This window comes from Pelophylax lessonae (genome assembly GCF_965119305.1).
Source record: "Pelophylax lessonae genome assembly, chromosome: 3".
NCBI classification, from domain to species: domain Eukaryota; kingdom Metazoa; phylum Chordata; class Amphibia; order Anura; family Ranidae; genus Pelophylax; species Pelophylax lessonae.
Window position 1 is genome coordinate 309,687,046 of NC_138770.1, and position 24,931 is coordinate 309,711,976.

The 24,931-nt window shown below is 44.9% G+C and overlaps 1 protein-coding gene across 1 annotated transcript in view; it reads right to left on the reverse strand.

Moving 5' to 3' along the window:
* LOC309549345 (alkaline phosphatase, tissue-nonspecific isozyme-like) overlaps nucleotides 1–24,931 on the reverse strand; it is a gene marked incomplete at its 5' end in the record, with an annotated part of 80,021 nt that overhangs the window by 41,923 nt on the left and 13,167 nt on the right. The window contains 5 exons of the mRNA XM_082249545.1: nucleotides 11,969–12,103; nucleotides 12,186–12,358; nucleotides 12,534–12,708; nucleotides 14,355–14,470; nucleotides 19,959–20,075. Coding sequence (XP_082105671.1) covers nucleotides 11,969–12,103; nucleotides 12,186–12,358; nucleotides 12,534–12,708; nucleotides 14,355–14,470; nucleotides 19,959–20,075 — 716 coding nt within the window. The remainder of the gene's footprint in view (nucleotides 1–11,968; nucleotides 12,104–12,185; nucleotides 12,359–12,533; nucleotides 12,709–14,354; nucleotides 14,471–19,958; nucleotides 20,076–24,931) is intronic.

A 24,931-nucleotide genomic window follows, 5' to 3' on the forward strand; every position in this document is an offset into this window, starting at 1 on the left:
TCGATAAGGTGCGCGCGGTTGCCCTACCTCCGCACCGCCCATACGATTGTGCCATCGAGTTACAATCTGGTGCCGTTCCTCCTCGTGGCAAAGTCTATCCACTGTCGGTAGCGGAGAATGAGGCCATGGAGGAGTACGTGAGGGAGGCGCTTTCACGCGGACACATTCGCAAATCCTCGTCCCCGGCAGGGGCTGGATTTTTCTTTGTGAAAAAGAAGGGCGGTGAGTTGAGGCCTTGCATCGATTACAGGGGTCTCAATCGCATCACGATCAAGAACGCTTACCCGATACCCTTGATTTCCGAGCTGTTCGATCGCCTTAAAGGGGCTACGGTCTTTACCAAACTCGACCTGAGGGCGGCATATAACCTCGTAAGGATCAAGGCGGGCGATGAGTGGAAGACCGCGTTTAACACCAGGACCGGTCATTATGAATCCTTGGTTATGCCTTTTGGGCTGTGCAATGCGCCCGCAGTCTTTCAGGAATTTATCAACGATGTTTTCCGTGACCTGTTGCAGCAGTGTGTGGTGGTCTATTTGGATGACATCTTGGTATACTCTGAGTCCATGGAGACCCACATTCTGGATGTCAAACGAGTGTTGCAACGGTTACGAGAGAACAAGCTGTTCGGTAAGCTTGAGAAATGCGAATTTCACCGATCCCAGGTAACCTTCTTAGGTTGAATAATCAAAAATGCTTTATTAAGGATCAAAGTGACACATTGTCTAAAAATTAACCCCGTCATAGGGGAACAGTGTACAAAACATGAGAGGATACAGAAAATAAACTGACCACACACAAGACATAAAACCAAAAAAGAAATCACACATACAAGGCCGGCCTCACACATACACTGGAAGATCAGACCAGCAATGACCGGAGTAAGCTGCATACATTCCAGCCGGGAATGTTTGAATGCTGCTATCTCATCGGTTTGCTGGTCGGCATGCCACAATGATGTAAAATACCTGGTATGATATATAACCAATATAGCTGCACCAATGGTTCAAAAGGTTGAGAACTTCAAACTTAAAACTCTAATTTTGTCAACCCTAAAATTCAAAATATACTGTGAACTGTTGCCATGCAATGCAGATCTAAACCCATACACTTCTACTGTGATTGAGAGGCATATAGGCTCTGGATTATCAACACGATTTCACCATGAAAAGAGGGAGGCATCTAGAGGAATGTCTGCACACCGATTAATATAAACTGTAAATAAAGCCAGTCCTTGACATGGATGATGGCTCGTATCTTGAAAAAGATGAAGTTCAAATCCTCAAATAACGTTTGGTTTGTATAATCGGGCCAACTTAGAACCCCTATAGCAGAGAGTCTCTTGCTGTAATGGTGAGTAGGGGTGCAGGAGCAAGGGAGAGACGCAGTATATGGGGAAGACTGCGCGGGCTCACACCAAACATAAGCTGTATCCCATACTGGTCAATTGTGCCATTGGCCAGGTGACGGCCGTAAATTAATTGGCATATATCCACTGTATGGCTGGGTCAGCTTGGTGGTCACGGCCTTTTCTCTATCCCATTTATTATAAATGCTTATGCTCACCATGCACTGGAAGTCTTGAATGAAGGGACATCTGCATAATTCCTTGGGGTAATTTTGAAGTAACGGCCCAGACATTAAATGTTCCGCTCCGACATGCCACGAGGGGATGGCGTGTTCTGAAATTTGCAGGCGAACAACGCTCTAGACGGAGGCTGGAACGCAGCGGTGGCTCTTCCGGGTAGTGTGTTGCCGGCGTGTGACGTCAACGCGTTTCGCGTGCGTGACGCACGCTTCGTCAGGACGTCATTGGAACGTGAGGGAGGAAAATAAATAGGGAGATGGCCTGATTGGAGATTGCCATCAGGTGGCAGTGTTACAGCCATTCCTCTATTACAGCCTCTCGCTTAATTAAAAACCGGATGGAATAACACCATCATGTGGTAAAAAATAGGTAATGCACAGTATTAGGTATTCTTTTTTCATACGTGGCGTGGCTCCAATACGGTCAACTGCGGCTCAATAAATAACCAGATACCACTCAAAGGTTTAAGAAGAATAGCATACTTAGACAGTGTAGAAATTATCGCATTCATCATGCAGTTTATTGATTACCCTTGATGCTAAATTAATCACATTATTATTGGTTGTCTTGCGTCAACAGCACATACAGCTTGGAGATACCGATGCATTATTTAGACAAATTCCCAAAACAAAGAATGGCATACAGAGGCTACTCTTGTTTCGAGGGAATTATCATTCTTTTTCAAAACTCCAACAGTCTTTCACTTCGAGCTAAATAGTAATTTAGCAATCAAGGCATAAGGAAATGTTATAATTATGGATCCTTTCAGAATTTCTTTCAAAAAAAGGGGGAAAGAAAAGATAACATGCCTTACATTATGAACTCTTAGATTGTACATGAAAGTGGCCAAATTACTGTACTGGGTGGCACTATATTGTCCAGATTTCCCATAACCCGAGATCCATATCTCTGTATATTAAAAAGTATGTAATATATATAGAGGATAATAATCCTATTTAATAAGAGCATGTAAGATTTCAATCATATGGATATCAACTTAACGGGAATATCATATGTATTAAAGGGTTTAAATGGAATGGACTGGTGAAGTATGATGTAGTGAAAAACATAACACCCTCTGTTTTATTGTTCTACAGGTGAATGTCATATGATATAACCAGTCTTACTCCCTATCATCGGGCCATGTATTAGAACTGACAGTACTACGGCTCAAGAAATATACTGAGACTCATGTCAGTATTCAATCCCAAGGGTACCAAAGTTTGGAGACGAAAAATCCACGCCTTCTCTTCTTTTAAGAGAACTCTATCGAAGTCGCCTCTTCTGGGCGATATCTTTAAGGCCCAAAAGCCCATTACTTTTAGACCGGAGGGGTCGCTGTTGTGTTTTTCGGCAAAGTGTAGGCCGATAGGAGTCTCTTCCTTAAGGCGTACACTTTTTAAATGCTCCCCTATTCTAATACGCAACTGCCGTTTAGTCTTACCCACATACATTTTATGACATGGGCACTGTATAATGTACAATACACGGGAGGTGGAGCAGTTTATGAAGGACTCAACACTATATGTCACTTTTGCTTGTGAATCTGTATAAACCTGTGATTTTATCACATGGTTACAAATCTGACAGTGACCACAATAATGTGATTAATTTAGCATCAAGGGTAATCAATAAACTGCATGATGAATGCGATAATTTCTACACTGTCTAAGTATGCTATTCTTCTTAAACCTTTGAGTGGTATCTGGTTATTTATTGAGCCGCAGTTGACCGTATTGGAGCCACGCCACGTATGAAAAAAGAATACCTAATACTGTGCATTACCTATTTTTTACCACATGATGGTGTTATTCCATCCGGTTTTTAATTAAGCGAGAGGCTGTAATAGAGGAATGGCTGTAACACTGCCACCTGATGGCAATCTCCAATCAGGCCATCTCCCTATTTATTTTCCTCCCTCACGTTCCAATGACGTCCTGACGAAGCGTGCGTCACGCACGCGAAACGCGTTGACGTCACACGCCGGCAACACACTACCCGGAAGAGCCACCGCTGCGTTCCAGCCTCCGTCTAGAGCGTTGTTCGCCTGCAAATTTCAGAACACGCCATCCCCTCGTGGCATGTCGGAGCGGAACATTTAATGTCTGGGCCGTTACTTCAAAATTACCCCAAGGAATTATGCAGATGTCCCTTCATTCAAGACTTCCAGTGCATGGTGAGCATAAGCATTTATAATAAATGGGATAGAGAAAAGGCCGTGACCACCAAGCTGACCCAGCCATACAGTGGATATATGCCAATTAATTTATGGCCGTCACCTGGCCAATGGCACAATTGACCAGTATGGGATACAGCTTATGTTTGGTGTGAGCCCGCGCAGTCTTCCCCATATACTGCGTCTCTCCCTTGCTCCTGCACCCCTACTCACCATTACAGCAAGAGACTCTCTGCTATAGGGGTTCTAAGTTGGCCCGATTATACAAACCAAACGTTATTTGAGGATTTGAACTTCATCTTTTTCAAGATACGAGCCATCATCCATGTCAAGGACTGGCTTTATTTACAGTTTATATTAATCGGTGTGCAGACATTCCTCTAGATGCCTCCCTCTTTTCATGGTGAAATCGTGTTGATAATCCAGAGCCTATATGCCTCTCAATCACAGTAGAAGTGTATGGGTTTAGATCTGCATTGCATGGCAACAGTTCACAGTATATTTTGAATTTTAGGGTTGACAAAATTAGAGTTTTAAGTTTGAAGTTCTCAACCTTTTGAACCATTGGTGCAGCTATATTGGTTATATATCATACCAGGTATTTTACATCATTGTGGCATGCCGACCAGCAAACCGATGAGATAGCAGCATTCAAACATTCCCGGCTGGAATGTATGCAGCTTACTCCGGTCATTGCTGGTCTGATCTTCCAGTGTATGTGTGAGGCCGGCCTTGTATGTGTGATTTCTTTTTTGGTTTTATGTCTTGTGTGTGGTCAGTTTATTTTCTGTATCCTCTCATGTTTTGTACACTGTTCCCCTATGACGGGGTTAATTTTTAGACAATGTGTCACTTTGATCCTTAATAAAGCATTTTTGATTATTCATACAAAGTTGGTCTGAGCATCCCTTTATGCAGCCGTTCTTTAGAGGCTTCTCTTTGGCCCCTTCCATGTTTTATTTCCCAGTTACATTAGGCTGCGGTGGCTCCCCACTTATCATTTGAGACCCTCTTGGACTACCATTGGGTCTACTGACGGGTCTGTGCCCAGGCTACTTAGGACACAGCAGTCTCCATTTTTGGGTGCTCCTCTTATTTAACCTTCTTAGGTTACATCATTTCCGCTGAGGGGTTCTCCATGGATCCTGAGAAGGTTTCGGCTGTCTTACAGTGGCCCCAGCCCAGTGGTCTTCGCTCCCTGCAGCGCTTTTTGGGCTTCGCCAATTATTATCGGAAGTTCATCAGGGACTTTTCCATGCTAGCCAAGCCTCTCACGGATCTGACCAGGAAGGGCAGTAATTCCCAGGTCTGGCCGCCCGAGGCCATTCGAGCTTTTGAGGCTCTAAAGTCCGCCTTTGTGTCGGCTCCGATTCTGTCGCATCCCAACCCTGGGTTGCCCTTTGTCCTCGAGGTGGACGCGTCTGAGACGGGAGTAGGCGCCCTTCTGTCTCAGCGTAGAACACCAGAGGGTCCTCTGCTTCCTTGTGGGTTTTACTCCCGGAAACTGTCTTCCGCGGAGTGCAACTACCAGATTGGTGACAGGGAGTTATTGGCCATCGTGCAGGCTCTTAAAGAATGGAGGCACTTGCTCGAGGGTTCGGTGGTTCCTGTCCTCATCCTGACGGACCACAAGAATCTGACCTACCTTTCTGAGGCCAAGAGATTGACACCACGTCAGGCCAGATGGGCCCTGTTCTTGTCACGTTTTAATTACGTGGTCTCCTACCTACCCGGTTCCAAGAACATCAGGGCAGATGCCTTATCACGGCAGTACTCCGACCTGTCCAGGGAGGAGTCGATTCCGACTTCGGTCATACCTCCGAATCAGATCCTGGCCGCCATTCGCACCAGCCTGACCTCTCCCCTGGGTGAGCAGATTTTGGCGGCTCAATCTGGTGCTCCCTCTGGGTGCCCCAACGGCAGATGTTTTGTGCCTGAGGAGTTGCGCACTCGGTTGTTGCGAACCTACCATAACTCCAAGACCGCGGGGCATCCTGGAAAGAATCAGCTGTCCTGGGCTGTTTCACGTCTGTTCTGGTAGCCTTCCCTACGTTCCGACATCGCCGCATATGTAGCGGCATGCTCCGTTTGTGCCCAGAGTAAGTCCCCTCGGCACCTTCCGTTGGGCCTTCTGCAACCCTTAGCCACCGGGGAGCGCCCATGGTCACACCTGGGGATGGATTTCATTGTGGACCTCCCTGCATCCCGAGGCCATACGGTCATTCTCATGATTGTGGATCGGTTTTCCAAAATGTGCCACTGTGTTCCTCTCAAGAAGTTACCCTCTGCACAGGAGTTGGCCACGATTTTTGCCAGGGAGGTCTTCCGGTTGCACGGTTTGCCCAAGGAGATTGTGTCGGATCGGGGGAGTCAGTTTGTGTCCAGGTTCTGGCGCGCCTTTTGCTCTCAGTTGGGGATTCATCTCTCCTTCTCCTCGGCCTACCACCCTCAGTTCAATGGGGCCGCAGAACGATCCAATCAGGCCTTGGAGCAATTCCTTCGTTGCTATGTCTCCGATCACCAAGACAATTGGGTTGACCTCCTGCCTTGGGCTGAGTTTGCCAGGAACACGGCGGTGAACTCTTCCTCTGGGACGTCTCCCTTCATGGCCAACTATGGGTTCCAACCTGCCGTGTTACCGGAGGTATTCTCTCCCCAGGATATTCCGGCTGTGGAGGATCACCTTTCCGTCCTACGTGCTTCTTGGGTACAGATCCTGAAGTCCCTTGAGGTCTCTGCGCAGCGCCAGAGACTCCAGGCTGATCGCAGACGAGCGCCTGCTCCTTCCTACCAGGCCGGAGACCGTGTATGGTTGTCCACCCGCAACCTCAACCTTCGAGTGCCCACTCCCAAGCTGGTGCCTCGCTTTGTTGGTCCCTTCCGAGTGCTTCGCAGGGTAAACCCGGTAGCCTATGCCCTTGCGCTTCCTCCTGGCATGCGGATCTCCAACGTGTTTCATGTCTCCCTGTTGAAGCCACTGGTGTGTAATCGTTTCACTTCCTCGGTTCCTCGGCCTCGTCCGGTCCAAGTGGGCAATCGAGAGGAGTATGAGGTGAGCAATATCCTGGACTCACGCCTGGTCCGCGGTCGGGTGCAGTTTTTGGTTCATTGGCGTGGTTATGGTCCAGAGGAGCGTTCCTGGGTTCCCTCCGCAGATGTCCATGCTCCTGCCTTGCTCCGAGCCTTCCACGCACGCTTCCCTCAGAAACCGTTCTTTACTCCGCGGAGGAGGGGCCCTTGAGGGGGAGGTACTGTCATGGTCTTACCTTCTTGCTGTTCTCCTTCGTTTGACATATGCTTGCGGCCATCTTGGTTTCTGGGTTTCTTGTAGCCTCCCACCCTGCGGCTCCTCCTTCCCACTGGGAGGAGCTGGATGCCTAGCTCATATATATAGGTGGTCTGTGGCTTCAGTTCCCTGCTTGGTCCTCCTGTGTTCACATGCTTCTAGACTGCTGCTGCTGCTGCTGGTTCCTGATCCTGGTTTCGTCTGACTACCCTGCTGGTTCCTGATCCTGGCTTCGTCTGACTACCCTGCTGGTTCCTGATCCTGGCTTCGTCTGACTACCCTGCTGGTTCCTGATCCCGGCTTCGTCTGACTACCCTCCTGGTTCCTGACCTCTGGCTTCGCAAGGACTCTGCTTCGGTTTCACCATCCGTTTGGACTTTTGCTTTACAGCTTGATTTTCAATAAAGCCTTCTTATTTTCACTTATCTGTTGTTGTACGTTTGGTTCATGGTTCCGTGACAGTTCTCCAGGAACCCGAAACCCTCCTTACTACACCAGCTCCTCAGCCACTCGTTAACTTCCCTAATCTCCCGCTGCCTCTCTGGTGTGGCTCGAGGTACAGGTAGTATTTCGGAAAATACTACCTTGGAGGTCCTAGTCCTCAACTTAGCGCCTAAGTCCCTGAAATCATTTAGGACTCTCCGTCTTCCTCTGCCTATGTCATTGGTACCCACGTGTACCATGACAGCTGGGTCTTCCCCAGCCCCACCCAATAATCTGTCCACCCGATCCGCGATGTGCCGAACCCGAGCACCCGGCAAACAACAGACTGTTCGGCACACACGGTCTTTGTCACAGATTACACTGTCTGCCCTTCTAATAATTGAGTCCCCTACCACCAGCACCTGTCTTTCCTTTCCCTTTCTCCCGGCCTTACTGGAGGAGTTCTTCCCCTGGCAGCTAGGGGCGTCGCTCTGCTCCAGCAATGCTGGTCCCTGACTGGTTTCCCCAACATCACACAACGGGGCGTATCTATTGGGGTGCTCCAGCCCACGATCAGCCTCCTTGCCTTGTTCCCTTCTACCCCTCCTAACTGTCACCCCTCTAAACTGCTCTGATGCCTGCACCTCCAATACTCCGCCCACCTCTGTGTAGACCCCTGCCTGCACCTGACTGGTACAATCCTGGCTCTCCTCCGGTAAGGTGCTTCAGTGCAGGTATTAAAGTGCTTAGGATGATCACTCGTGCCAGGTGCCTTGAACCCCTTCAAGAACCCCACTCACCAGAAAGGGTGTACCCTTGTTAGGGGTCAAAATCGCTTGTATTATAAGGGATCGTTGGATCTGTATTCCTGGCTAGATGAACTTTATGACATGCCAAATCTTATTTTGGTGTAATATAGACTGGATGGTATTCCTTTCACTTTAATGGCCCTGGATGGCTGTCCCCTCGTGCTCACATGCAGAAGCGAGAGCTTACGTAGGTCGTGTTCCCATATGTAAACAATGTTCAAACCACATATGTGAGGTATCGCTGCAAACGTTAGAGCGAGAGCAATAATTCTCACATAAGACCTTCTCCGTAACTTTAAACTGGTAACCTCGAAAATCAACAGTGTCAGCAAGACTATTATTGTATGTTCTTGTTTAGCTGTGTAACTTTGTAGAAAATTATTTTCAAACTAGATCTTCATCACAGACAACCCGCCTGTTAACACACAGCTACTTAGCTGTAGATTGCAAGCCCCAAAACAAGCAAGTGTCTATGATAAATAGGTTTTTCCCTTATCCATTTTCTTTCAGACTACTCTCACATTGCAATCTATTTTCAAGTCTTTTCTTCAGGGAGGTGCTCATATAATTCCCCCAATACAGTCCCCCGTAACCCAGGAATCTTAATCTGGTGCTCTCTGTACTTCAGAAACCCTTTTGAGCCAATTAGAGAAATCCCCTTTGGAAGACTACATCTTTTAGGTGCACTTCTTATCTGGTTGCTCTTTTTTGTAAAAAAAAATTTTCTCGTATTGCACAGGGTCAAGGTGGACTTATGGCCAAGACCTTCTTCTCTACCCTAGGTGGTCTCTCCCTTCCACCTCAACAAAGATTTAGGCCCCCTCCTTCTGTCCTACTCCAAATCATGCCAAGGACGTTTTCCTACACTGTTGGATTTTGTCAAGGTTCACTTGGCAGCCATAGCTTCTGTTCACAAAACGAAGTACCTTTTTGTCTTACCTGCAGGCTCTTGAAGAGGACATCCTGCCTCGGGCTCCACTGCCAAATGGATCAGACAATGTATTTTCAGGGCCTATGTCCTTAAGAAAAGTGTTCCTCCTTTCCCTATCAGCGTTTTATTATCAAATTCGTTGGTGCCTTCTAGGCTCTTCAGCATCAGGCATCTGTGTCCCAGATTACCAAGGCCACCACATGCTTCTCTGTTCACATGTTCTGCAGGCTCTGCCAGATGGATGTTTAGGCTTTGCTTGATGTAAACTTCAACCTCATAGTTCTTAAAGCTGTCATCTGCTAGTTTTTGGGTTCCTTTTTCATGTTTTTTTTTTTTTTGTGGGCCTGTTAGCCATTCTGTTTTCTATTTTCTTGTGTCAATTTATTGCTTGGGGACATTACTTTACTTTTACATTACTTGGTCTACAGATACAATCCTCCACTGTACAATAAAGATGGAAGGGATTTTGTCTTACCTGTAAATTCCCTATCTTGGAGTACAGCACAGGACACAGGCTCTTCCCCTTGGTCTTATGTGGTCATTTTTTAATGCTTGCATAAAAACTGGTGTCTCACAGAGTGAGGATAAAAGCTTGCAGTAGGGGTGGTCCTAGGAAAGTTTTTTTATTCTTTTTCTTGTCCATTCATCTGAAGGTAACTTCCATATAACCTATGGTCTATGAATACAAGTACTGTACCCTAAACAGTACAACAAGACACCAAGATATGGAATGTACAAGTCAAAATTCCAATTTTTCTAATTTTCCCCAGACATACATCTTAAATTGTTGGCATATTCTGCACAAAATGGGATTATTGACTTAATCTTAAAATCTATTTCTCTGATGTTCATTGACGGATACAGCTCCTTCTCTTCTTCACTGTTGGGTTAAACTTCTCCCTACAGGAGTAGGATACTAGGCAGGAAAAACCTTGACTAAGCCTATGGGGCAGTCCCAGAGGGTATATTCCCACTCTCAGCTATAGGTATTCAGTTTTGTTACAAGCAGTGTCAGAAGAAAACCAACTCCACTGAGGGGTGGGTGATGTGTCCGTCAACGAACATCAGAGAAATAAATTTTACGGTAGGTCAAAAATTGGACACAGCTCCTTCTCTTCTTGACCGTTGGGACGTCCCAAAGCAGTGTCAAACATGAGGGGTGGGAACAGCAGGAAAAAAATTCCCAAGGCAGAAGTAATAGCCACCAAAAAGGCCACCTTTTGGGACATCATAAGCAGGGAAACCTCCCAAAGATTCTCAAAGGGAGGCTTCTGAAGAACAGATAGCACCAAATTGAGGTCCCATGGCAGCAATGGAGACCGCACTGGATGAGCCAAGTGTCAAACTCCCTAGATAAGGGTGCGCACCAAGGAATGTGTGGTCAATGGACGTTGAAAGAAAACCGCTAAGGCCAAAACCTGGCCCTTGATGGTACTCAAGGGCAGGCGCTGCTAAACCCCGCCCCGTTGGAGGAAAGGAGCCACCAAAAAGGAGCGAGGGTGAACCCCAAAAGACTCACACCACGCAATATACATCTTCCAAGTACGATGGTAGATCTTCCTAGAGGTAGATTTTGTAGCCTTTAACAGTGTAGAAATCACTGATTCAGACAAACCTCTATCCTTCAGCACCTGGCTTTCAACAACCAAGGCGTTAAAGCCAGTGACTGTAAAGCAGGATGGAAGATTGGCCCTAGGGACATCAGATCTTCCCTGAGAGGAAGTCTCCAAGGAGCATCGGAAACCAGATTGGCATACCAAGACCGGCGAGGCCAGTCTGGAGCCACTAGAATGGCCGGAATCTCTTCTGCCTCTATCCTGCGCAGGAGTCTTGGTAGAAGTTTGAGAGGGGGGGAGGCGTAAATAAGAAGATACTGGCCCCAAGGAGCCACTGCGGCATCGGCTAGAGGATCTCAAGACCGTGACACAAACCTCTGTACCTTCCTGTTGAGATTAGAGACCAACAGGTCCAACTCAGAGCTAAGGCCTGCGCGCACTCGCTGGCCAGACTGGGGGGGGGGGGGTTGATTGTAGACTCTCACAGGAACAAAATAACAAAGATAGGAAAAAAATTCCATTTAAAAAGAAAATTGCCAGGACCAAAGATCCCAGCAAGGAACTAGGTCCTTACTCCTGACTAGGCAGAAGAAAACTGAATCAAGTTCCCCACTACCACTACCTGATGAACTCACCATGACTTCACCAGCAACCGCTTCCTATGGTCCTATTTTAGCTGGAGGAGCTAAGAGGGATTCTTCATCTACACTGAGTGTACCTTGATCTTGCTGGCGACTGTTTGACCACTCTGTAATAGGAGGGTCAGACTATCTGGTAAGGAGATTTGGCTATCACCACTGGGTGGATTTGGTTTTTCCTTACTGCACACACTCGTGATTGGACAATTTGGATTGATCTCCTCCTTCTCCTTTGCTTTTGATTGTAAAGAATTTTGGACTCTCTTCATTTATAATTTGATGCATTTATATGTATCTAATATTGGAGCTGCTCCAACTTGACCATTGCTTTCCTATAGGATTGTAATCTACCTATTGAACTAGCTTCCTTTGTTGTCACAACGTTTTGATTGCTGTGTACCCTTTGATTCTGAGCGCAGATATTTCCCCCCCTTTTTTTTTTAGAAGAAAACTGAATGCCTATAGCTGAGAGTGGGAGTATACCCCCTGGGACTGCACCATAAACACCTAAACTATCCTACAGAATGTTTTATAGTTTGAGATATAGCAGGTCACACCTACCGGCCTTTTTTTCAGCCATATATCAGTCAAATTAAGGCCATCTCTTCGAACAGCTTGACTTGATGTACTGGTTGGGTATTCTGGGTCAGGTGTCCCCTTGGCATTCATATAGGCTCGTCCACCTCCCAGAATCACCTGCCGAAGACAGAAATATTCTAAGAGGTTGGAAAAGTTGAACAACCCATTCAACTTAACTAAATGTTCTGTTTATAATTACATCAATGTCTGTGTTGTGCACAAGCTGGTATGCAATATCCTTGCAGCCACTATTAACCATATTCGAGGTCATCTCACTGTCCGAGTACCAATTCCGACTGGCACTGTGAGCATAGGCTGCAGCTGGAGAGGCATGCTGGACACGCGTGGTTGTTACAATGCCCACTGATTTACCTGTAAAACATTTTCATAAGAAACACACTTATTTCAAAATGTTGTGGGAATTTTTTTATCTAAATTATAAATATTCTGCATAGATGGTCATTGTAAAGTTGCATGAGTGTAAATGTATCTACTCAGGAACTCTTTGTGATAAAATAGCATTAAAACATGTATGTTTACATCTCACCTGCAAGTTTAGCTCTATGAAGGATAGAGGTCACCTCATTTCCATTGGCAGTAGTGCAGACTTCATATTGAGTAGCGGCGCTCACTCCCAGTGTCCCAGAATTGGCTTTAACTCCACATAAGTAGGCAGTTCCTGTGCCTGCACTGTCTGGAACCTGTGCATCTACATTGTACACCTACATAGCAATAAAGACATATTAATTAGTACCTATAGTACCAAATGTATGAGACTCCTTGAATGGAATTACCTTTGAATTCCATTCATTTTTTTGAATGGAATTACCTTTCAGGAATACAGATAGTTTAGTTGGAGAAAAAGGGTGGTAGGCAACCATGGGAAATACAATACCATGTAAAATAAAATGCTAGGGATTGATTAACCAAATATTCAAGCTCTTAGGCATAACACTCTTCGTAAAGTAGCGATGTATGACTAAAGTTGTAAAACCGCAAGTGATGACAGTACATTGAAGTCTGATTTACACACAGGGTCAGATTTATGCTTTTTCTCTTATTTTTACAGGTCAGTTATGTACAGTGCTCCAATGCACCATTTAGGTTTACGTTAGGTTTACGTTACCTAGTGTTGACTTTTGAATTCTGCATTCTGTGTTGTATATTACATGCTTTGGACCATTAGATAGAGCTACAGGCTCAGTTCAGTGACCCTGAGTCTCCAAACAGTAACTTGCCTGCACTGAAACCCAGGTCCATGCATTGTCATTGGTGAAGGTGGGTTGTTGTCCACTAGTTGAAGTCTAGGTGTGAGCTAGTAATGGGTAAAACTAGAGCCTCTTCTACTAATTCAGGGCAATCAACAAGTCAGTAGGGAGTGGCAGCTTGGCAGGTCATTGGCTTTGTAAGCCTAAGTAGCAGTGAGTACCTAATAGACCTAGACCCTAAAGTGTACCTTGCTGGCAATCATGGTGCCCTAGCCCAGTGTTTCTCAAGCTTTTTTTCAGTCAAGGAAACCTTTAAAATTCCAGATAATCTCAAAGGAACCCTCCAAACTTATGGACAGTCTTGAGGGACCCCATTCAAAAATGTAAAAACTATTCTAATAGAATTACATAATGCAGCAACATCAATACACGTAGATGACCCAATGTAAGAGGTGATATATTCTTCCAAAGCAAATACACTATTGCAAACCTGTACTGACTAGTATTTCGGTGTTTCTTTTCTCCCTCAGTTTTTCTCCATCAACTAGCTAATGAGACCCCAAAGCTGATGGAGAGAGGCAAGGGAGGGTCAATCAAAGATGATATGCAGGCAACGAACAGCCTTCTTTTCAACTAATAAAGTCATTGGTTGCTAGGAGGTTGGCACCCAGAAGGTTGTAATGGTATACAATGAAAACCTGTGGCTTTGTGTAACTAAAAGGGTATCAGGACAATATCCCCCCGGACATTATCCCCTGGGCAATATCCCCCGGGACAATATCCCCCCGGAAAACATCCCCCTGGACATAGGGTTAGGGGGATAGGGTTAGGGCTAGGGTTAGAGGGGGGATATTGTCTAGGGGGATATCGTCCAGGGAGGATATTGTCCGGGGGGATGTTGTCCAGGGGGGATATTGTCCAGGGGGGATATTGTCCGGGGGGATATTGTCCGGGGGGATATTGTCCGGGGGGATATTGTCCTAGAATCAACTAAAAGGCAGGTTTCATCCACCCACCAGCTTGTATACAATTTTGGGGCAATTTTTAGACATTTTGCTAAGGCACCACTGAAGAAATCTCTGGGCACCCTGGTTGAAAAAGGCAACCCTAGCCTGTGGCTTATGTGGCCTAGTTCTGAATCTAGACCTGTTCACACTCACCTTGGAGAGAGCCACGTATGGGAACTTTTCCATCTCCAAAACATTCTCTTCTCCAGGTTGCCCAGCCAGCTGTCCCTGGTATATACGAGCTGCTGTAATTGTGGCCACGCCCATTCCTGAAATAAAGAACATTAGTCCCTGAATATGTATTACTGTTTCTCTATACATTTTGAGATATTAAGTATTTGTAAACACCTAACAATAACTAGTGCTCAGTTGATTATTTCCATCTGACTCTCCTTATTGAAAGGATTTTCTAGCATCAAGGGCCCATTCTCACTGACCTGGAATGTAAAACACTGCACCCATTTTTCTTCATTTCACTAATTCACACCCAGGGCTCTGTCACAGTGAGAACAGGGCACTTAGAAAAGAATTGTCTAGCACAAAAAACGCAACAGAAAAACCGACTGTTGAGCTCTGTGGCTGGCTGTTATGCAAAGACAATGGTGAACAGTACATTAAGATTATGGAGGCTCTATGCACTGTCCAACCAGTGGGAAGACCAGAGGTCTGCATCTGGGATCCGCGGATACATTTCGGAATTTAAGAGAGGTGCAACAGGGGTCATATTCAGGAGACTAATTAAAATTTCAGTTATAGATATTGTGACAAACAGCCCCTTTTGGGTCTAGGGCATTGCCATGGATAGGGTTTACTTGTTCACTAGTTACACAATGGCCACACCTTTTTCCCTCCTGGGGCAAAGTTTAGGTCTTCCCTAGGATGAGCAGTGTTTTGTGTGTTAGATAGAGACACTACATGTAGGCTGTGCTGGTACAGTCTGCAGGTCTAAGCAAACCCAAATTATCTCAAAGGTAACCAAAAGGCTGAATATTTTGTTATTCATTCTACTGTGCTTCTACTGTGCTGACACAGACGAGGGAATCTCTGTTGTATAGTTAATGCAATATATGCCAGGACACCCTTAAACCTGCTTTGGAGTTAGGACTACCTCTCCGCAAGGTACATGTTTGAAGCTGACCCCTACAATTGGTGGAGAATAAAAAGGGAAAACGTGGAACTCACTCTGCCTGATCCCTGCTGAAGTGTTTTCTTTTTGTAAACTGTGTACATTGTGCTAAAGTGCCACTGAGCTAAGAACTGTGAAAAATGTGTTGATTTTGCTAAACCTGTAAAACCCCTGTCTATATTCTGGTAAAACAGTAGACTGTGTTGGTTGAAGGTTTAAACATTGCAAGCCATACCGTTCTGTGCATGTTATAAATCTGCAGCACTGAGGACCTGATAAAGGCATTTCTGCAATCGAATGCTGTCCAGCAACAGGCAACTGACTCACAAAAAAGGCTCATCTCCCCTACCAAGGATGACAACCCACAATGACGTGGAGGTCTTCGTATCTACTTTCAAGAGAACTGCAGAAAGGCAAGCCTGGCCTAAAGAACAGTGGGCAGTGCCTCTCACGCTAATGTTATTAGGAGACTCTCAAAAGCATACTCTGACCAGTTGTTTCACGGAATAATGAAAATTTGAAAACAGACCCTGGTGAGAGACCAACAGGTACACAGCTAGAGCTACCAGACCAGAGGGGTTTCCTCACTCCCAAATGTATGGTCTGAGCTACTTAGTTAAAAAATGGCTGCAGCCTGAAAATCTTACAGGTTCGCAGATCATGGAGGGGGTCACCAAAAACTGATTCCTGAGGGCTTTACCTCCAGAGCTGCAAAGGCTGATGAGCCAATCAGCTGGTAGAGATATATTCGTCTTCTGAGGACCTCTTGGCTGAGTCTACAGCTTACAAATCTCTAATAATCAGGAGGTCACCCCCCGTTGCAATCAATTCAGGGATAACTTCACAATCCGTAAAGCCACAAAAGGGAGGCACAGAGAGGCCTGCAAGAATGGCTAGAGGGTCACTACTAATGGGACTCCCATCTTGATGAGCCTAGCAGAACACACGGCCATGCCCAATGTTTGCAGTGTAATAAATGTCATATCGTTGCCAAGTGCCTTCTGACCCAAGAGTTTATGGAGCGTGACTTAGCCTTCCCATTGTCCTCTTTCGTGTGCCCAGATGTGGTCACTGATCCAGACATGCCAAACTAATTTGTAAAGATAAGTAAGAACAGCGTGTGGATGGAACCTACTTGCCCTGCAAGCAGGGGTACCTTTAACGCAGAGCATTCTCATCAGTGCCCAGGACCAGGAGGAGACTGCGGTTATGTGAACATTCTAACATTAAGGAAGTTCCCAAACTTATCAATGTGTAAATGTGCAAAAACTGTGCTAATCCAAAATAAATATATATATATATATATATATATATATATATATATATATATATATATATATATATATCTTTAGCTGCTCACACTACAATAGACATGATATTGTTATAAACACATAAAATGAAAGTGTAGCGCTAAACCAAATCTAATAACAAATATCAGATAGATAGGTTGTGCAAATATATCAATATAGAAACTGTGTAAAGTACAAAAAAAATACACAGTAAAGAGAATAAAGACATTGCAGTCCGATAATTAGTAGTAAAGTCCACAGACTGAAAATGCGAGCCTTAGTGCAGGAAATAATGTAGAAATTAACCGTGCCACTTTCTGACACATGCACTGTGTGGTAATCCGTACGGCGCGTACCAAGTCACGTCCAGATTACATTGTGCATTCACATATGTGATCCAAGATGAGGCTTGGATAGTGCTACCCCATACTCACATAGGGGAATCCAAGATGAGGGTTGGAGCGCACACTGATAATCAGAGTGAGGCTTGGTACATACATGAGAATCTGGAGTGAGGCTTGAAGCTCACTCTATACCACCATGTTCATTACCAGGAAGTATTTTTTCATTCCAGAATGAATATGCATGGGGGGACAGCAATTAAGGTAATTATTGTAAATTATATATATATATATATATATATATATACAGTATATATACACACACACACAAGCAATGGCCAGCATGTCTCCAGACACCAGATGATGTCTTTGAAGACAAAATGTGTTGGGTTTCTTATTATTCAGGCCATTGCACTCTGATCTTTCATGCTGGATGATGTTACAAGCGCTTTTTATTCAGATTTGATGAAACTTTTTTATTTTCTTTAATAAATATTGGGTGATACAGTTTTACACCTTGTGGAGCCTTTTTCTTTATCCTATGGTTCTACGTACCATTTGATACCACACTGTGAGGAACGGATGCATCGCACTATCCTGTTTAGAAATATTTTGGAGTTCTCCTCTGAACATATTCTAAACATGGTTGATCCAGTACCTGTAAGGGTAACTGAATCCACATGTTCTGGTAAGCAGTGATTTCTTTAAGTGGTGGAGGTTTTACATTGAGGACTGAAGCACAGAAAGTGGCACGGTTTATTTCTACACTATTTCCTGCAATAAGGCTTATGTTTTCAGTCTGTGGACTTTACTACTAATTATCGGACTGCACTGTCTTTATTATCTTTACTGTGTATTTTGTTGTAATTTACACAGTTTTTATATTGATATATTTGCACAACTTATCTATGTGATATTGGTTATTAGATTTGGTTTTGCGCTAAACATTTCATTTTATGAGTTCCCAAACTTCGATATGAGCCTTCTCTGTGTGCAGCAATTAAACTACATTTGAGTCCCATTGAGAAATGTCTTGTTCCATTTCACTACACACTGTAACCTTAGTAGATGTTGCAATAGGAGGGATATGCTGAGCCTGGGGCCACTCCAAACAATCCAACAGAATGGAGGCCCGTCTGAGCACATAGCACAGACCTCATGCATGCTCATTAACTCCTCCACTTCCTTTACCTCATGACCAGGCCATAGATCTTCCTAACGCAGGTTCAGATGCAGTTGCTTCTGGATACCGACCCCTTCGGGAGGGAGCCAGACAATAACCCCTTGCTGCCTGAGGACCTGTCACCTTACCAGGTACCATGCCTAATTACTGGTTGCTTGGTGTCTTGAACTTGTGTCTGGTTACCCTTGGCAACAGCAATTCTCTTCCTTGTCTTGTCGAGTTAACCCTTATGTGACAATGTTACTTCATACCACTTTCTTCCTTACAGAACCTGGTCCTTTAGATAGACCAGAACCCACATGCACCCCTTTGACCAGGCTTAGAACAGTTAATGGTACCTTACTGGGGAAACCTTGACATTACAGTCCAATATGAACAGTGTCGAATTTCAAACCCTAAATACAGTTGTGTGGCTGCCCAGGCATACCTCCATGAGTTGATAGTCTAAGCTAGTATTCTCTCTGGCTTGGATGTTCTCTGGAAACCCCGGTGCCTTTAGCAGACAGCAAGGCACAACACTCCCAGTACCACGAGCCAAGAACAGGAACAGAACCAACCAAGAGCCCCAGGCCCCAGCCTTCCCCCTTTTTATATCACAGGTGGGCTGGCTGGGACCCAAAAGCCTCACAACTGAGCACACCATAACTTAACCCTTTCCCCCAGCCTGGGCCAGCTGCTAACTCACTGAACCAGTATAGACACAACCTGCTTACAAGCTTGCATGCTAGACCAGGGAGCCTGGTCACCTTGTTCCATACTCAGGTTCATGGAACCTGAACAACTGAATCAGCGCAGGAAGGCATTATTTGTACACTGTGACTGTATAAACTGTTAAATACCATTTCTCATCAGCAGTATATAGCAGTCTTGTCACTTCTATCAGTGTCCTGCCAAGCACTGGTTAAAGCTTGTAGGGGGATTTTTCATTTTCCTCTGACTCTCCTTTGAGGCCGCATAGCCCCTGATTTTCTTTCTGGACAGGTCTGATTGGCCCTGTGCTGAGCACATGCACCCTCCCGAAAAAAAAAAAAAATTAAACTAAAAAACCACTAGCAATACACATCCAAACTGAGCATGTGCAGAGTGTCTTCAATGCTCTGTTCTATCAGCTGATGAATTGGGGACAGTAAAAGAAGGGGGGGAATCAGAGAAGACAGAATCAAACAGCCTTTTCACACAATGCAGAGGATTAACCCTTTAGATTATACAGTGAGCATACCCAGCATGCTTTACTGCATATACAGACTGATTTTACTGTTGTGGGTTTAGTAACACTTTAAGTATTCACTGGGATGAGCAGTGTGTGGTTTGTTAGAAAGTGAAACTGCATGCAAGCTCTGCTGTAACCGACACTTTCTGATGTAATGACCTCCTGGGTCCCTTGCTGCTCTTAGTGGTTCCTCTTGATAACTTCCAAATCACTACGGTGTCCTGCATTGCCATAGGTCAGAAGAAGTAACCAGTGAGAGCTGCAGGGAAATCAGAAAATCAACACTCCGGGAAGTGTTGGTTTCCCAGGGCACAATTTCTGAGGATCAGATCTTCTTAACCAAGTTTAAAAAAAAAAAAAAATTTTTCCTTCTACATTTACAGGTAACTCTTACTATTCATCTTTTTAGAGCAGAGTCACTTTGGGGTAAGATATCAACAAAAGGGGTGTGTTGTTTTCTATTATTTAGCCAACTCTCATATACTTGCATTGTAAGAAGATTAGTAAGACTATATACATCATTGTGATAACATTCATGTTTAAAAAATAACTGAAATGACTCTACATTTGCTTTGAAATGTTAGCAATATTGGCCTGTTCCTTCTTACCATCTCCCAGGAACAGAATAAGATTCTTGGCTTTGTTGACATTTGGATTCAGATTCAGAGCTGCCATCAATGTCTCTCTGGCATTGTCATTCCAAAACTTTGGGGCCTTCTCAGCTTCTAAAACACAAAAAAGTTTCATGTGAATTTTGAATCTGGCTTTTAACTATCTATTGATTTTTTCATTGTGGTGCTAATACAATTTAACTTTAAAACAAAGAAATAAAAAAAAAAAGGAAATTACTACTTCCATTTAAAAAAGGAAATGCTATGCATTAAGGAAGAAAACATTTCTGGGTGCAGCCCCCCCCACCAAGCCCTTCCTTATACTTACCCGAGCCCTCTCTCGATCCAGCAATTTCCATTAGAGCAGGTCTCCCAGGTCTCTCTCCTCATTGGTTCACACAGCAGTGGGAGCCATTGGCTCCTGCTGCTGTCAATCACAGTCCTTGAGCCAATGAGGAGTGAGTGGGGACAGGTCCAAGACACGCTGTGCGTGATTATGATTGGACAATGTCCATTCACAGGAGTGCAACTTAGAAGCAAGCCTGCTTCTGTGACCCCATACCAAGAGAGTTGCTATTGGGGGCACTTGGCAGGGGGGAGGTGTCAATACTGCTGGCAGGGGATCCAAAAAGAAGAGGATCGGGGCTGCTCTGTGCAAAACCATTGCACAAAGCAGGTAAGTATACCAGGTCTAGTATTAAAAAAAAACAAAACAAGCCTTTAGTATTACTTCACATCACCCCCCACAGCTTTAGAGGCGTCTCTGTTTTGTTTTGCTTCTATCTCCAACATTAGAACATCCATCATACTCACCCTTTTAAAGAAGACAACAGGTGCTGAAACGCGTTGGAGTTTTGTCCACATACCAATGACCATTTGGGTTCCCTTTTCAGTGGATTGATGGGTATCCATTCATTATGGTTGTGAGCGTTTTAATGGGATCTCTACAGTGTAACTTTGTCTATCATTGTTTTTATATATTTCTTAATTTTTTTACAATAAACTTTGTATATTTTAATTGTTATTCATACTCTTTGGTGGCTTAAAAGTCCTATGCATATCAGTTTCTTGGTCTATAGCAATTATAGGGTTGTGGCACCTTTCTACCTGATATAAGCTATCTGTCTGGCATAATTAAACTAATATGGAATGTTAACTATTGCAGCTTCCGCTCCCGCCCTCCGTCTAGTGCGGCTGTGCCTCACACTCTCTGTTCATTGCTATTCTGCCGTCCGCTTTTCCTTGAGAAGGACAACGGAAGCGTCACAAACGTGGGTATGGATGGGACAGTGGCTTGGTCCGGATCCAGACTGAAGATCCCCATTTGGTGATGCCTGCTCTATACTGTATAGTGTTTATAGTTAGTTCTCCACTGGGCATGTTTGCTACACTGGTTTGCTTTATATACAGTATTGTATTATATATGTTGATGTTCAATACATTTTCTGTTTTTCACTTCAAAGCAGTAGTGTGGGTTTCTATGTGAATGTGCATACCTGGTAACAGGAGACCACAGGTTACCACCAGCATTGGTATCCTGATGCAAGTACATCCTCCTTTGTGTAGTGAAAGGCAGGTGCATAGCCTACACCTTCTGCGCTATCCCACCATTTAGTGCCTTAGCATGAAGGTTTGTAGCTGGGCCACCTGGACATCCACCAGCCCCTAGGCTCCTGTCTTGTTAACAATCCAGATAGTGTCACTGGGACCCTGGATTTATTATAGTTACTTGGATAAGCAATGAATAACACAGAAGAGTTATTACAACACTAGCCCTAAAATGACTAGTGAAGACAGATTTTTGCAAAAGTGTCTCATGCACACACTGGAAGTGGCACAGCGTGTGGTCAAATTCATGAACCTTTTTAGAACTCTTAGTACTTAGATTTGGTGCACACTGCTCCACTTTTAGAACTCACGCAAGACACTTTAACAAAATCTATGTGCCAGGGTCTCTTTCTGTGCACCAAAAAAGAGTTGGTCATAATTAGCTCCCTTTTTGTAAGATAGGAATGTTTGGGGTACATAGGACACACCCCATGTACTGTATGTGGGTGGACAAGTCCCTGTTGGTTTAACATTGCCCGGTCATATCCTGTTTTTTTTTACACTGTATTTAATAATGTACCATACCAGGAAATAAAGGAATGGTGAATCAATCTCTGTTTTTTTTTTATATTGACTTATGCCCCGTACACACGTACCGATCGTCGGCCGAACGATCGGCCGTCTTTTGTCCAGGGCTGTCCTGTCGGTTGAAAAGTGCAAAAGACTGCACAAGAATTTTGTCCGCCGACTACAGCCGACTGCAGAAGTGATGTCATGTAATGGTTAACTTTCCCTGTGTTTTTTCTTTTCTGAGCATGCCCAGTCTTGCAAATCTGCGGTCTGTCGGCCGAATTCTGTACTGACTGGCGAACAATCGGCCGCTCTGGTGTCGGCATACAAAAATTTTCATGCTTGCACGACAGATTCTTTTCGGCCGAAAGTGCGCTGTCGGCTGTCGGAAGCATCATACTAACAAGCCTACAATCGTCAGATCGGTCGTCGGCTGAAGCTTTTCGGCCGACGATCGGTACGTGTGTACGGGGCATTATTTACACTGCTCCCACAGGCCTACTGTCTGTCTTTGCGTGAGGAACAGAAGGTGCCTGCAAAGGTCAGTATCGTATAATGTAAGGTGCAGAGGTATAAGTAGAAACAGTTGATTTCACAAACGGTCAATGTTTTTAATTTTGAATCTGGCACATTTATTGCTCCACCATAGGTGTGCGCACAGGGTGTGCCAAGTGTGCCTGGGCACACCCTAATCTCCACGTGTGGTGCAGATTCCCCATTTAGACCACTGATGTTTCCCCAAAGCCCCCTAACAGAGCTCCTAAAAAAAAAAAAAAAACTGTAAACATTTTTTTAAAGAAATAAAATTGTAAAAAATAATAAAAAATAAAATCTACTGACACCATACATTGCTCTACTGACACTGTTAGGGCTCTTTCACACGGGCGGTCCGATCAGATCCGCCTATCAGTTTTTTAGGCGGATCTGATCGGATCCTCCATGCAGCTCTATGGGGCAGCGGGTGTCAGCGGAGACACCTCCGCTGACACCCGCTGCCATCCGCATCCGATCCTGTGCTGAAATCTGGACGGATGGAAACCCTATTTTTCCATCCGTTCAGTAATCAGAGCGGAGCGGGTCTGATGAGAGCGGACAAGCGGTCCGCTCTCATCCGATCCCCCATAGAGGGCAGCGGGTGCGGAGACACCTCCCTCTCCGCTCTGCAAGCGGAGACGGAGCTGTCATCCGCCGGCTCAGCGGGGATCGCGGATCGATCCCCGCTGAGCAACACGGATCCGCCTGCGGAGGCGGACCATGTGAAAGAGCCCTTAGTATATATACACATGCACATGTGTTTGAGCTTTGAGGTGCACACCCTAATACAATAGGCTGTGCACGCCAATGTGCTCCACAATGAAAAAGTGCCACATTTTAAAACTACCCGATCCTGTTGCAGATACAGTGGGTACGGAAAGTATTCAGACCCCCTTAAATTTTTCACTCTTTGTTATATTGCAGCCATTTGCTAAAATCATTTAAGTTCATTCTTCTTCCTCATGAATGTACACATAGCACCCCATACTGACAGAAAAACACAGAATTGTTGACATTGTTGCAGATTTATTAAAAAAGAAAAACTGAAATATCACATGGTCCTAAGTATTCAGACCCTTTGCTCAGTATTTAGTAGAAGCCCCCTTTTGATCTAATACAGCCAGGAGTCTTTTTGGGAAAGATGCAACAAGTCTTTCACACCTGGATTTGGGGATCCTCTGCCATTCCTCCTTGCAGATCCTCTCCAGTTCTGTCAGGTTGGATGGTAAACGTTGGTGGACAGCCATTTTTAGGTCTCTCCAGAGATGCTCAATTGGGTTTAAGTCAGGGCTCTGGCTGGGCCATTCAAGAACAGTCACGGAGTTGTTGTGAAGCCACTCCTTAGTTATTTTAGCTGTGTGCTTAGGGTCATTGTCTTGTTGGAAGGTAAACCTTCGGCCCAGTCTGAGGTCCAGAGCACTCTGGAGAAGGTTTTTGTCCAGGATATCGCTGTACTTGGCCGCATTCATCTTTCCCTCGATTGCAACCAGTCGTCCTGTCCCTGCAGCTGAAAAACACCCCCACAGCATGATGCTGCCACCACCATGCTTCACTGTTGGGACTGTATTGGACAGGTGATGAGCAATGCCTGGTTTTCTCCACACATACCGCTTAGAATTAAGGCCAAAAAGTTCTATTTTGGTCTCATCAGACCAGAGAATCTTATTTCTCACCATCTTGGAGTCCTTCAGGTGTTTTTTAGCAAACTCCATGCGGGCTTTCATGTGTCTTACACTGAGGAGAGGCTTCCGTCGGGCCACTCTGCCATAAAGCCCCGACTGGTGGAGGGCTGCAGTGATGGTTGACTTTCTACAACTTTCTCCCATCTCCTGACTGCATCTCTGGAGCTCAGCCACAGTGATCTTTGGGTTCTTCTTTACCTCTCTCACCAAGGCTCTTCTCCCCCGATAGCTCAGTTTGGCCGGACGGCCAGCTCTAGGAAGCGTTCTGGTCGTCCCAAACATCTTCCATTTGAGGATTATGGAGGCCACTGTGCTCTTAGGAACCTTAAGTGCAGCAGAAATATTTTTGTAACCTTGGCCAGATCTGTGCCTTGCCACAATTCTGTCTCTGAGCTCTTCAGGCAGTTCCTTTGACCTCATGATTCTCATTTGCTCTGACATGCATTGTGATCTGGAAGTTCTTATATAGATAGGTGTGTGGCTTTCCTAATCAAGTCCAATCAGTATAATCAAACACAGCTGGACTCAAATGAAGGTGTAGAACCATCTCAAGGATGATCAGAAGAAATGGAAAGCACCTGAGTTAAATATATGAGTGTCACAGCAAAGGGTCTGAATACTTAGGACTATGTGATA